Source organism: Calonectris borealis, chromosome 21, assembly GCF_964195595.1.
Source record: "Calonectris borealis chromosome 21, bCalBor7.hap1.2, whole genome shotgun sequence".
Taxonomy (NCBI): Eukaryota; Metazoa; Chordata; class Aves; order Procellariiformes; family Procellariidae; genus Calonectris; species Calonectris borealis.
In genome coordinates, this window is record NC_134332.1 from 6,558,307 (window position 1) to 6,573,413 (window position 15,107).

General features: G+C 47.2%; 1 protein-coding gene across 2 annotated transcripts in view; it reads right to left on the minus strand.

Moving 5' to 3' along the window:
* Positions 1-291: 291 nt before the first annotated feature.
* NSMF (NMDA receptor synaptonuclear signaling and neuronal migration factor) overlaps positions 292-15,107 on the minus strand; it is a 47,962-nt gene continuing 33,146 nt past the window's right edge. For both annotated transcript variants that reach the window (XM_075170485.1, XM_075170484.1), the window contains 9 exons: positions 13,673-13,762; positions 11,901-12,022; positions 10,181-10,264; positions 9,070-9,103; positions 8,452-8,522; positions 7,234-7,313; positions 5,492-5,594; positions 5,014-5,089; positions 292-3,191 (listed from right to left, as the gene is read on the minus strand). In XM_075170485.1, coding sequence (XP_075026586.1) covers positions 3,094-3,191; positions 5,014-5,089; positions 5,492-5,594; positions 7,234-7,313; positions 8,452-8,522; positions 9,070-9,103; positions 10,181-10,264; positions 11,901-12,022; positions 13,673-13,762 — 758 coding nt within the window. In that variant the 3' untranslated portion in view covers positions 292-3,093. The remainder of the gene's footprint in view (positions 3,192-5,013; positions 5,090-5,491; positions 5,595-7,233; positions 7,314-8,451; positions 8,523-9,069; positions 9,104-10,180; positions 10,265-11,900; positions 12,023-13,672; positions 13,763-15,107) is intronic.

Genomic DNA, 15,107 nt, shown 5'->3' on the forward strand with positions numbered 1-15,107 from the left:
CCTCTGCGGAGGGGATGTCCTGGCTGTGACCGTGCTACGCGCTGGCGACGAGCACTACCCAGAGGTCATCCTTTACAGGCTGCTCCCACTGAGGAAGTTACAGGTTCTATTTTTAACTCTAAAGTTTAAATAATTACAATTTTTTTTTGTTGTTTGCATCCTATCCTCTGCTGATCCCTTCCTTTCCCAGCAGCCACTTGAAAAATTCAACCAGTTAAAAAGGGGAAGAAATTTGTTTTCCTCTTTCAGAAATGGTTAACTTCAATGACGCTATTCGCAACAAAGGACTTTAAACATCAAAACTCTATTGTCTTTCCAGTCACCGCTTTTAGAGTATTTCATCTCTTTAGTCAAATGAACGCTACAAAGGAAATAATATGCTCATGTCATAAACATCACAAACTTTGAGGAATATAGATCTTTGGAAAAGAGAGAAATGCATTCATCGTTTGTCATTATACTGTACTATAGTCAACTGCACCAGTAAAACAGTCCGTAATGTTCATTCAAACATACATCTTCCTACAGAAATTATGCAACTGTACAATCTACCTTTCTACTTCGCACCCCTAGTTCTACAAGTGGTCAATGAGGATAGATATACAATAGTTCTACAGAGAAATCACTGAAGTGGATACATAAACGGGCCCTTTCGGAGTTAAGTAAGATTTTCAATAGTTCCACAATGCTACATTCATGCTACCAAGTTCACTGAATTGGGATTTTACTTTAGAAAAGAGAAAGGAAGAAGTGTTTGTCTCCAGTTAGGAGCATAACCATAGGAGGTAAAAGGGTCAGAAAGGGAGAGAGTTTTGTGTCAGCATTTTAATCCTGCCACTACCATTTCCTTCTCCAAATAACACATGACCTCGTGCTTTCATCGCATCTACAGCTCCCACCTCTCACAAGCACAGCTGGCGGAAGCTACCATCCTAAATAATAGATAATTGGCATAAATTTTGTTTTCTTTTTTATATCTCGCATTTTCTTCCAAAAGCTACAGACCGGCACCTATTATCCCCTTCACTACACGTCTGGAAAACATGACCGAGTCAAGAGGACAAGAGTCCAGCCAGGATGAGACGTAGCCACCGAACCTCCCGAGGTCAGGTCAGCTCAGCAGGGCGGCTTCCCAACAGCTCCGAACCAGAGGGGGAGGCAACAGCCCACACCTATTTGATTCAGTATCTTGCTTTCAATGACTTTAAACCGTCTCTCTCCACCTATTCCTCTCCTTACTTACTGTATGTACATTATTTCTTCAAAAGTTTTGCTATAAAACTGCTACAAATGTACAGGGTTCAGCAGTTCTAGCCAGAGGCCTGCTGCCCAAAATTACAACCACAGATATGTCACGGGGGAAGGAGTACTCTACAGATCAGAACAACCAGTTCTTTTTGTAAGTATTTAAAAGAAGATTTGTACATATATTTTCCTTCACTTCACAATCAACTAATTTTAGATACCAGGAAATTGGGAAACCAAGGTAATCCTTCCCTGTTACTTCTCCAGTATATTTTACTTATAAAAGAAATAACTCGTATCATCTCCCAGAATTGCCAGAGTGACCTACACAGACTGTAAGTAGTATTTATCCTCTGAACAGGAGAGTAGAAGATGAAAAAAACCCTTCCCAAAACAAAAAGCAACCCCCTGACCTAAACAAACAAAAAGTAAATATATTCCAAAATATATTCTCAAACATCAAGTACAAATCTGGTTTCTCAAACCACGGCTGCTCTGACAAAGCTCTGGGTTTTCTCTGTCCTACACAGGAAGGGACGTGAGCAGCTCAGACCAATAAACAGGTCTTTTTAGCACTGGAAAAGAGATGGTTTATGCACAAACAACTGGCAATCGAGTGAACATAGGGAAGATTCAAACTCATGCTACAAACTCGTGCTATATTCCTCCAGAAGCATTTCTTCCAAACGCCTCAGTGAACAGTCTCCTTGGAGGGTTTCCGATAGTCGTGTAACCGCGCTGCTCCACACAGCAGACTAGAGAGAGAACTCGTCTCTCAACACATAGCAACACACTGGCATGAACAAGTAATTACCATGGCTATTAATTTCTAATTCATTTTTATACCATAGTGAACCTGACGGAGGTTTCTCAGCCAGGTACCATATTTCTAACCTAAAGTATTTCAGCAAAACTAAAGTCCCATAGTTTTGCAAGCAGCAAAATAGAAAGTAACAAAGTTGTGTCTAATTGGAGGAGAAATATACATTCGTGAGAGCACACACAATTAGTGCAGCAGAGCTACTCTGAAAGTAACGAACCAAACCAGATTAATCAATGCAGCAGACATGCAGGGTCTGCTAAGTTATGTTAAAATCATGTTTGCTGGTGATTAAATATGTCTACAGAAGATATATTACCATTTTGAATATATTTTCAAGCAGACCAAAAATACCTCATCTATTGGTTACTGGTGTGTTATTTTTAACTAATTAAATATTGGGAGGGATTTTACCCCCCTCACTATAAAAATTGCACTTACTTTCTATTAAACGAAACAAAACAAAAGTTAGATTTCAATTCTATATTCCAGTATATATTCACATTGAAACTGGATCGTCTTGACCTAAGCTTGCAGGAGTGGGTGTAGCAGTCCTTGCTCTCCAAGACCCCCAGCACAGAAGGTCCCATCAGTACAAACCCCTCCTTCCTCTGTGCTCTGGTCACTTCTTCATTGTAGTGCACGGGTAATTGATTTTATTTTTGTAAGAAAACCTGAGCTTCAAAAGTCTTTAAAAGGACCTGGAATCAAATCTGGCCCATTCTGACCCAAAACAGCTCAGTTCTGCAAGGAACTCCATCCTGTCCTCGTTTCACTCAGCTCCTCCTGAGACACCACGGCTCTGACCTGAGGCGAGCGAGGTGTCAAACCCTTTCCCTCCAGTCTCTCTTGACCCAGGAGACTTTCCTCCCGACACACTTCTGAGGGCTCCTTCTTCCCTCCCTTTAGCACTGCTGCCTCCTGTAGGGCTTTGAAGGGCTCCCCGTGCCAATAAAAAAGTCTCTCTGCAATAAGCATGACTTCTTGGACACCGGTGATTAACTTCCTCTCGCAAAGTCTTCTCCAGCTCATAAAATGTCATCGTAATCCAATAGTTTAGAGTGCTGGCGGGTCTTCCAGAGGCGGTAAAGGCGGAAGTCAAAGTAAGTCTCAATCATTTGCTTACCTAGAAGTGAAAGGAAGCAGAGGGGTTGCACCCTGCAGCACACGGGACAGATGGAGAGGCCGCAGCAGCAAAAAGACCCCAACCCACTTACAGGCAGGGGCACAGCAGAACCCGTCCAGATGCCTCATTTGGAAAATACCGACATTCAGCCAGGGCACGTGAAGGTGCCCGTGAGAAGCAAACGTCTTTTTAGATCTCCTGAAACCATGAAAGGCTCCTTAATAATGCCCTGGCAGGGTTTGTCCATGGGGGCGGGAACTGAACACAAAGTCTGTCTCCAGACTTTGACCTCTCTGCACTGACCGCAGCGGGGGGGCCAGGGGTGTAGAGTATCAGACAACAGCTCCAACAGCCTGCACGAGGCAACCTAGCGCAGGGACTTCAGAAAATTACAAATCAAGAGTAAACTCATTGTAAAGATTTGTGGGAAACATTAAAAATAATTAACATGGAAAATTCAAAATAGTTTGGTTTTTGTTTTTTTTTTAAATTAACGTGAACAGGCTGTCTCCGTCCTGCAGAGCTGTCTCTTCTCACAGCAATGACCTCAACAGGACACACCAGTGCAAGTTCTGCACCGCTGGTGCCTCTAATTGAAGGTGGGGGGGGTCTCACAAGGCAGTCCCAGACTGAAAGCCATGGACAGGGCTGGTGCTGGAGGCAGCGAGTGCATTTGAAAACACAAGGGCGAACAACCCTGGATTCTGAGACAGGGCTCAAGGAGGGGATTTTCGCTCTTGAGGCCTGATTAAGATTAGTTTCAGATGACTTTGTAAGGATTAGAGAGGGTACACTATTAGTGCGTCCCAGATTGCTCAAGGGGATAAATTCAGACGTATTCTTCAGCCCAGCTTCCTGAAAGATCAACTGCTTAAATGCAGGCGCACAGAACCCGCTGCCTTGCCTGCCAAGCTGCGTATAAACCCAGGAATTTCCCTGCAAGTTGCTTCTTGGCACACATGTACGAGCATGTTCGCTGTAGGATCTGTGCAAGCACTGCATAAAGCTGGGTCCAAACCTCGACAGGACATGCACAGAGAACTCTGCACAGCACGAATATGCTCAACTCCCATACATTGCTATGACAGTAAGTGGGAGTTAAGAATAACCCATCAGTGCTGATGCCAGCTGTGAGCAGCAGAGGAAGTATCCACAGTGCTTATAGCCTAATGCCACATGTTTTTATCTTCCAAGAGAACAAAGTACCAACAGCAAAGATAAAACAAGGGCAACTTCAGAATAAGTTGACTATATGTCGCTCATGCAACTGCACCCATAATTACTTAGATTGACCAAAGAACAGGAAAAATTCTACAGCCCTTTGAAATATCTTGAGCTACAGGCAGAAAAAAGCAAAGCAGACTGAGATATAGAATGGCTATAATGGGCTGCATCCCAGTCACTTGTTAATGACACAATTCACTTGGTACCAGTAAGAGATCCCTGCACACTTGGTTACAGAAAAGGTTCTGCTCCCATGCGCATCTCCCCCATGGACTTCATATGCTCTAGTAATGTGACGAATCTCCTAAACTCAGCCTGGAAAGCAGCCTATTATTCAGGCTACTTTGCCACCGCCAGTATCCTGAGAGAGGAGGGCTCTGCAGCTTCAGGCACAACAGACAGGATAGCTGAAATATGAACGTGGAGGACTGCAAGGGAAGACCCAGGTTCAGCAAGCGAACTACACAAGGTGCTTACAAGCAAAAGGATGACCATGGCAGGGCTTAAGGGAGCTCAAAATTGCTTTTTCATGAAGATGCCCACTGAAGGAGGCAGGCTGATCAAGACGACATGTGTCTTTGTACAGAAAATAAATTACCTTGAGCTGATAGTTCAAGTGGAGACTCAAAGGCAACCCTATAAGGATTCATTAAGTTTTTCAGATTCTGAAATAGCTGAAAGGAAAACATATCGAGAGTTAGCAGCTGAAAACAAAGATGAACTCCAGGGCACCCAGAATTGCCCATCCTTGTTCCCTACCTCTAAAAAACCTTCCACTACATGTCCTTTAAAACATCCGGCTCATCAGTAAATTAAGCGCTTTGAATGACTGTTCCCCCCAAAGGTTTCAGTATCTGTCCCTTCCTGCACGTCACTTATTGTTCCTCCCGTGCTCTCTGGGGAAGGCACAATCCATAGGGTGCTTCACCCATTCACAGCCACTCATGGGACAGGATGGCAGCATGTTTCCACGCAGCAGAAGAGGAAGGTTTGGACTTCACCATCTGACTATTGACTCCCTGGGCTTGGTGCTACTCAGCAGACATTCCCAGAGAGGTGACCCAGGAAGCTCTTACCTTCTCCCCATTGGGGTTTCCAAGAACATAGCAGCCCATGATGTGAATGATATTTGGTTCAGGATTGACTTTACTCATCAGCCGGCTCAACCTCTTCCAGAAGCTGGAAGAAACAGGAAAAAACAGAATAGATAATTTAAAAAAAATCTATCTCCTCATATGCATGAGTAATCACAAGGATGTGTGTGCAGACACTGCTCAGAAGGGGCCTGAGGCTTGTAGCCTGAGGAGCAAGCTGCTCAGGAAGAGCCACTCGTTCTTAGAGCAGGGGCAGAGCAAGGACCGAAGGAGCAGGTCCAGGTCATGTCCTAGAGAAGGAGGAGTGGCCCATTGAGCCAAGGGAGCTCCAAGGTGAAGAGAAGGGAGCAAAGTCCACCAGGAGGGCTTTTAGACTGACAGTTTTACTAAGCATTCTCTTTCTGTAGCAGTTTCCTCCAATTTCCTCCCTCCCACTTCTGCCAACAATTGCCCTTTCTAAATACGAGTATTATCAGTGCACTGATTCATTTCCAGGGCATGAAATCAGCAGAGAACAGCTGGAGAAGTTGTTCTTCTACATAGCCGGAGAAACAACACCAAACCAGGCTGTTCCATGCTAGCCAGTGCTTGGTGCTGCTCACCAGTCAGACCTGCTTTACATTTTGTGACTACTGACCAGGCACGCTGTGCCTAAGGGACATGAAACACAACCACCTCCCCTGTGCAGTGGGTTAGAGCAGACTTCTGGTGGGCTCTAAAGCCCAGCAGTTCCCCTGTGGGGTCTGCGATCAGATTGCAGCGTAAGCTTTTCTCAGGACTCCCTCCCAGGCACGTACAGGTTGGATGGAGATGTTCACTTCCAAGCGTCCAAGTTTTCAGCTATGTGTTCACAGCTTTCTGAAAGTTCCTGAATTACCAACTTTGGACCAGCCATGCCTGGAAGGCGTTCAGAAGCGTGTATGTGCACACGTGCCTAAGAATTTTATTGACAGTGTGTGTGCGAGAGCATGAGAGCGCAGAACAGATGTTGATTTTAATACTCATTTCTCATGCCAACAAAAAGTTGTGTAGGAACAGGTTGGTATACATCCTCTCCCCCACAACGAAGCACTGTTAGCCAAGTAAGTTTGAGCACAAGCGAGCAGGCAGCAAAACAGGCAAAGCTTAACTCTCTGCAAAGAGAAGCAAAATTGCCTCAGCAACCCTGGCTGACAGGCTGGCATGTTAGCAAAAACCCTCCTCAGTAACGTGCTGGACTTTGAGCAGGCTTTGCAGAGATAAATTCCATTTTCCCCTGCAATTAGAAGGGCAGTTACCGGAGACTGTGGGGGGAATGGTTTGGATTTCTGCCACTAGCCGCCTGCTTAGAAATGCTATCTCAGCCACTTCTGAGCAACAGAGGCACGAGGTGCATGTTCTGCTTTCTGGGCAGCAAAGCCTTTGTTAGGAGAGGAAATTTTTTTTTTTTTTTCCTCTTTTGATAGTCTGTAGTCCAGAGAGACACTAAACAGCAGATAAAAGCATAAATCTCCTGGTGACGTGTCACAGGGCCACACCACCCCAGGGACGAGCTCGGCTCCGTCATCTTTGCAACTCCCCCTGAAGGAGCTGTAAGCTGCTATTAGGTCCTCCTTCAGGCTCCTCTTCCCCTGATCCCCCACCCCAGCTCCCTCCACCTCTTCTTCCAGGCCATGTGCTACAAACGTTGAGCAAACTCAGCAGAAAAATGCTACGCGCGTCCAGAACACAACGCAGCCACTCACAGGATCATATCTTCCTCCTTCTCCACTTTGGCGAAAGTGGCAACTTTGTTCTTTAACAAGTATAAGTGACCGGGACCTCCCTGCAAGAGAGAGACAGACAAATGCAAACCACTTTGCACAGGCCCTGAAGAAACAAACCCTGGATGTTTCTTGTCCTGCACAGCCGTATCCAGAAGTGCCACAAGGGAGCAGAGCAGACATGGCTGCTACAACCTCCGTGGCAGGCACCGCAGGCACTTGCTCAGGAAATATTCACATATGGGGAGTACGTTGGGGGTTGGATTCTCCGTTTTTTACTGTTATATGCCCACCTCACTCTAGAAAAGCACAATAATAGACAAAAATCTTCATTGTGGGTGGCTGGAGAGGAATAGGGAAGACAAGAAAGTCCCTTTCATTTGGGGATGCTAGGGGACTTGCCGTGGTGGGCAGACGAGAAGCTGAGCAAAGCAGGGACAAGCAGGCAAGATGTCACTGTAGAAGAACTGGACTTTGGCAGTAGCAGGCACAAAAAGATTGAGCACAACATCAGGAAAATTAAGAGTCGCAATCTCCGGGTCAGTGTGCTGCAAACCCTGCTATTTTGCAGCATTAGGCACGTGGGAGGGAGTTCAAGTTAGGTTACCTTCCTAACTTCTCACTTCAAGGTTCCTTGCACAGCTGCCAGGGGAGTCCGAAGCTGACCACCCTGAGGAACAAGAGACTTGGGAAGGAAATCCCGAGGAAGCCCCAGATCCAGCAGGGCCTGAATCTGTCCCACCCACAGCTCAGCAAGCCTGTACCCTGACCCTTCTCCCGCGTATGCTGGCCTCCAGCTCCGAGCTGTGCCATCTGCCGGTCTGATCCACAACACCCACCACTGTCACTGTCATGCTGAAGCTGTATGAAAACTATAACCGTCACACTGCAAATGCTTGTCCCTTTCTCCAAAATCCTCCTTTTGAGGTCTGCACTAATGCTGGTTTGCCTGGGTTTCCTTGAAAGCAGCTGAGAAGCAGCCCAGCTCGGGAGCTGGCCACACTAAATCAGATTTTATTTCCTGCTGTCACAGCAACTTGAGACTGCTCAGAGTCTGGGGAAACGAGAAGTGAAAGCTGTACACATGCAGTTACTTTAACAGAACCTGACTTTGGAATATCGGTTCCTCTATGTAATTTTCCCTGTAGAAAAAGACAAATTTGTAACAAACCACCCAAGCATTTAACAACTTTCATGTACCTGGCAAAATATCAGCATCTTCCAGATTTTGCAGCCTTTCCGATAAATGTTAAGCTTCTTCTCTATTTCCTCTGCAAAAAATGTGTTGGAAAAGATGAACCATGGAGGAAGTTAAAAATTAATCTTATTTCTTCTCACTTTAGTCCTGAAGGCAGGAGGCTGAGCTGTGAGAGGTGCTCAGCACCTACATTCCCACTGATGTCAAAGCAAACCTTTAGCTTTCGTGCGGTGGAAAGCAGGAAAGCCCAGCATATCACAGGGCAGACAAGGTACGGTGCAGCGCCAGACACTGCTCTATAGTTAGTGACCAGCTGTCCTGACCCTCTGTTAATGCTCCTACTCACCTACAATGTACGACGAACTGGTGTCTTTGCTGCCCTGTGCCTCAGCTTCCCTTTCATAAACCGGGAACTTGGCATAGAAAATGGGCTACAGAAGTGAAGTTTTATTACTGCAGCACATCCAACAGCAGCTGACTGACTGTCAGGTGTCACTGGGCTGATAAAAACACCTTTCTGAGTGGCAGCTGAGGCACAGGGCACTGGAGTGACTTTAACATATTGATCAGTTACATTTGCAACAGGCAGGAGTTCAGAAAAGGAAATAACACTCACGTACCAAGGATGTCATCAAAGGTGGCGTGTTCATGGTCCTGGAAACCAAGAGAGAAGACATATCATGGTTCGCTGTCAGTACACCAGCTCCCATAACATTATTAAAGTCTCTAATATTGCACACGATCACATTCCCAGGCAAACACATGCTCTAGAGCACGATTATACCAACTGATGGCTTCTAGACACATCACAGTAATTACCACCCTAAAACACGTCGCAGCAAAGAAGCTGAAGACTGAATGGTCCATGAAGACCAAATTCATCCAAAGGCTTGAAGATGAATCCTGCAGACTAGTCCAAAGCACAAACCATCAGATGTAGTCAGCATCAGCAATGCATATTTGCCTCTTGACCCATGTTTTGTAGCCAGCCTCTGGCTTTACACATGTCCAAGCTGGCTAACAAACAGCCACACTCCCAACACATCTGCCTCTGGCCCAGCAGGGTCAGCAGGACAACAGTACAGCTCTCAAAAGGAAGAGAGAGGCAGCAAAGCTAAACCCCCCAGCAGCAGTGCCTGCTGCACATGGAGACTGGGTTTTCTGGGCTGTCAGTCCAACCCTTCCCTTTCAAATTAAGTGAATATATTAGGAAAAAGAGACCCATGACTCCTTGCTGGTGTTTCAGACACCGGCTCAGGCAGGACTGCTAGTGAAAAATCAAGGTTAAATTAATGACTGACAGGGATGCACCACTGTACATAGGGCGATGGGGTTCATGGTCCGCTGCAGAGCTCATCAAGTCTAAGGGTGAGCATAAGGAGGAGCCCTAAGCCCGGCAACACACAGCTCTGCTTGTGTGCTCAGGCCTGCCCTGCCTTCCCTTGTTAATCTTCCCATGCTGCCCAGCTGTGCCTGCACAGTCTGGCAGCCCACATGTGCAATTTTCACTCCGCCTTCCTCTTCCACCTAGACCTGAGCCCCCACAAGCCACCCCAGACCCCAAATCTGGGTTCAGCACAACCCGTAGCCCTTTCCTGACAGCTTTTCCAAATCACATCAGTGTTTCAGAATCACTGTAACAGGAACTAGGGATAGGGACAAAAAAAAAAAAATTTTTCTGTATGAAGCCTGCTCCCACACATCCAGACATAACAGAAGTGATATACTTACGTAGAGAATGGGGATGATAGAGGGATCGTCCCTGCGGATAATTGTCGGGACATACTCTGCTTTGGGCACCTTGGAAGAAATGAGCTGGAAGGGGAAAGAAGAAGTGCAACAGCGTGAGAAGAAGCCAGTAGCGTCTGGGCAGAAGCCCAAAGACCATGATAACAGCGCCCTGTTCAGCTGCTCTCAGGCGTTACCCAAAATAGCAGCTAATCCAGCCTATCTGCATCCCTGTGGAAGGTCCTCCAAGCCTTTGGTCCACTAAGGAGCACCCCCAGGCCTGCCAAGTACCCCCATGTGTCGCAGTTTCCTCGACCCCCAACAAATGAGCACACAGCTCTGCCTAAAAGGCAGGACTGAGTCCGAGATAAGAGTTTGTAAAGGGGAGACCCGTGTGCACAGAGGATGAAGCAGCTTGTGCGTCAGCAGGAATGGCTGTATCCCTGTAAAGATCACTTCCGAACAGCCTTCCTCTGTGCGAGGGTCTGAGCTTCTGGCTGTAGAGGATTGTTTAAACTGGCACACGTAGCTGGTGGTGGGACGGCTGCATGCCTGAACAGGAACCAGCCAAGGGATGAAATGGCATCAGGAACAAGCAGGCACACAGCCGTAGGATGTCAGGCAGATGCAGGTTGCCTGGCACCTTTGGCTGAAGCTTCAGCACGACAGCCTGAGAGGATGGGCCTGCACCAGCACAAGCCAAAGGGCTATGGGAACAGGGGCAATTTGGCTGTGCTGTGATTTCAGGCACCTCTGCTCATCACTGTGAGAGTGGAGCACGCAGCCGTGCTGGTGGGCCTCTAAGCGCAGCCTGGATTCCAGCTTGGGCTGCCTTCAACGCCCTCCCTCCTGGCAGGCAGCATGTCCTGCTTCGGCCGCACGGGAGTTAATGTAAAGTTTCTGAAGAGGCACAATGTACAGACTCCAGGGATGGACACTCCTCACATACATCACACTGGAGGTGACAAGGGCTGAGCAAACCCAGGTGTTGGGTTCCTCGTGTTTGGGTCTCACCTTGTCTCTTTGCCCTGAGAGTGCTTCAGGGCTGAAACTGCAGACAGCCTGGGAACACATACAAAAGCAGACTGCCTCCATGTCCTTCACTCTTCCCAAGTCTTAACAGGACCCATTCGAACACAGTGCTGCTGGGCTGGACTGGCAATGCTGCCCTGAGAACAAACTGGAAGCTTGAGACCCCATTTTGCCTGAGTACTTGTGCATGTGGCCAAAGAAGGCATGTGTCAGAACCCGGTCCTGTCTGCCAAACCCCAGAGCAGAGCAGGGGGGAGCACGGGGGAAGCCTTGCATCAAGGAATGATAAAAGAGCAGAAAGCATCTCAAGGGATGACATTCGGGTCCAAAGCAAATCAGGCAAGTGACAACAGGAGGGAGGGACTGCTGGGACTGGTGACTCAGGCCTCTATTGTCAGGGTTGTCGAGACTCAGGCTAACTTGATTCGGTGTTTGTGACAGTCCTGCTCTGATTTGGGGTTGGACTACAGGTCCTTCCACTTCTAGTTTTCTTTCAACACATTATCCCCAGCAGTAACAGATGCTGAATACCATCTCATGTCTTGGCTGATCTCTGAGTGACCCTCATACACACATGAAGAGTTGCCTATACAAAAGACTTGCCTCTTCCCATGAAGATCCTAAATTTAGCAGCTCTGAAAGGACAGACAGAGCCTAACTAGATACAGGTAGCTGAGTTGGAAACCCTCACCATTATTTTTGGTGGAATAAAGTCTTCTCCGTCACATGCCATGGCTTCAAGTTCCTTTTCTGCTTCCCAGTTAAAGTCAAAGTCGCCATCCAAAGTGCCGCAGGAATCCTGAAGGTCATGGCCTGCCAGAACACATTGTGCATTACAAGGGCAGAACAGCTTGCCTTCCCCACTGGATCCTGTCTGGCAGCTACCTCGCAAGAGGTAGCACAAGCCATGAGACTTATGTCCTCCTTGCTTCCACAGAGTGACAGACATCACACTTTGGGGCTGGCGTCTCTAAACAGACAAACACTTAACGAATGAAGAGCACACACATAGAACCTGGTATCACATATCACATAACTTTTCATCACTCTCGCAGTCACCAAGCTTAGCTTTCAAATGCTAATTCACAACAGTCACCCTGTCATTTCAAAAATGGAGAAGGAGACAGAACACAGGCAGACTCTCTACACTTTAACATAGCCAAGCTGATGAGCAAAAGTCCAAAGACTTCAAAGCCGGTCCCCTTGTAATAATTACTGCTCTGACTACATCTTCTGAGTGATTATAAAGAAACTCTGCCTTCTTGGTCAAACTGATCCTGGCAGAGAGGTCCCAGAGCGTGAGCACAGCCGTAGCAAACACAGTAGTATTACAACACTATACTTGAATTTGCTCTCCAAATTGACCTTACCTGTTGGCCTTCAATGCCTCCTGGGGAAAAAAACATCTGAAAGGAATATAATTGACCATTAAAGGTTAAAAATAGAGATGGTTCCCTGAAGCCAGGGACTGAGGAAAGAGAACTGAGATGCCTCTATTTGTGCCTTTTGGGATGTCCGAGTGTCACTGGGCAGTGCCTGGAGCCTGTCTGAACCATGTCTTTTCCATTCGCCTCTGAGTTAGCTGAGGGAGCGGGGAGGAATCAGACTGCAAAGGAACAATCGGGTCATGTTTTGAACTTGGCCTTTCATACGCCTCCCCCTACAACCTGGTACGGTGTCTTCTACAGCTAGCAGGGCTGGATCTCGTGCTTACCTGGTAGGTCAGTTCATCTCATTAGTGAAATTCGTTTACAATACAACCCATTTCAACATGGGCAAACTCATATCCACCAAGTCCCCTGCCTACAGGATTTCAATAAAATCTGGGTAAAACAGTCGTTCCCTTTATAAAAAGACAGTGGGAAGATGCTGGCATTTCCTCCTGTAAATTAACACAGCAGCATCTCAGTCCCCACCAGCAGAACATCGCAGCATTACTGGGGATTCCCAGAGGAAGATCAGACTGCCCCAGGCTATCAACTGTGCAGCCAGCACGGCCAGGAAATCAAAGCTACATCTCATGGAGCACTGCAGCTGTGCTCTCGAGCTATTCTAGCCTAGGAAAGAGCTCAGAAGGGGCTCTTGCACGGGAAGCCAGGCAGGTTAGCTCCACTATGGTGAATGTAGCCTTGGACTGGTGTGCTTCCAGGTAGGTTGTTTTAGTCCCAAGCGAATAAGGGATGATGGGAACAGAGGGCTGTAAGAGAGCTGTACCACTGCGTATCCTTCTTTGGCAACGGCACAATAACATGAGGTTAGATGCGTTGTGCTCTACAAATAAATATAGGTACACACAGATGAACAGGTGCATATACCTGGAGTGTTATTTGCTCAGACCTCGTGAAACTAAAAGAATCACAGATGGGACAAAAGGGCACAGAGGAGTTACTCCAGTGGGACTCCAGTCAACACCTCAGCTGGAGGGTTTGGCCACAGGAGAAGCTCAAAGGACTCAGAACTCACTTTCTCGAGAGTCATGGAAGGAATCAGCTTTGATGGGAGTCGGGTCACTCCAGGACCTGCTGAAGCTCCTCTCACGCCGTTCGGCAAATGCTAGGATAAAACCAAAGCATGACATTAACAGACTCCAAAGCCACCTCTGTTGCTGCCAGCAAAACAAAACATCCAGTAGATTTCCACCAAAGCTACACATCACGGACTCCCCTGTGCTTGTTCTTCCACTTGCCAAATGTGAGTCCTTTCCACACAGGAAACAAGGGTCTCTCCTCTAGACAGGAGAAGACAAAGCGCCCACTTTCTGAGCAGGACCATTATGGAGTACGTAAGACAGAAAAAGGAGGACACTTGATGGTCTCTCCTTAAATGCACACTGCTCAAACCTCAACTTAATCAAAGCTATTTCAGTGTCCCACTGTAAATGCTCTGACTCAAAGGCCTCACAGGAAGATGTACTCAACAGCTAACGACACAGACATGACCAGAAGGCGGCAGCAGTTCTCCAGTCAGTTCTCCCTTCACATCTGTTTTTGGGCTCTCTTCATGTTCTACTGACATCCCAATCACAGCTGGACCAAACAGAGGGGAGCCTCTGGAAAGCTCATGCTTTCTAAATTTTGTTCCAAAAGAAGAAATCCTTCAGTTTTTGCTTGCCCGCACTCTTGTGAGCACACCCCCCTGCTTTTTTTTTTCTGCCCCAAAGGGGCATTATATTGTTTGTACTGGCATTTCCCAAGCGGAATCCAGGGAGCTTGGCCCAGCTGGCTGCACTGCCAGCAAATTCCTGGGAACTGCCGACCACAATGTCTGACTTGGCTCTCACAGGGGCTTGCCATTACACCTAGATTAATAGCCACTTATAGCCACTAATACCTATTTCTGGTAGCAGACAGAGCAAGTTTGCTGCAGTGTATCTAGTAACAGCACCTCATGTCAGCGGCACAGGAATTCACTGCAGATCTGCATTACAAGAGCTGAGACGTAACCTGTCCTCTGCTGCAGTGTGTCCAAGCGTGGGTGTCCAGGGAGACAAATCACATAGGAAGTTCTTCAGGTGATCTCCATCCTCAGGTTTCATTTAAAACCAGGCATTTAGCTATTGTGCACATGAAGAAAGCTTTGAAAACATGACCCGAGAGTTACCAAGGCAGAGAGGCATGCCTGAACTTCCAGACAGCTCTAGGGGGAGGTGAGCCCTGTTCATTTCAGGCAGTGCTAACTCAGATGCCAATAAAGACACTTTAAAGGGCAATGCTGTTTGCTGTTCACTTCCCACAGCATATGAGAAAGGAGAGGAAAGAATGCAAATTCAACTCGGCAATGTTTTGCTGTGGGCAGTCTGTACACGATGCCTGGCCAGGGGGTGGGAAGAACAAGCTGTTTCCTCTTCTGGAGCAATCCTCAGCTCTCGGGAGCCAGTTACACCATTCGCAGCCCATTT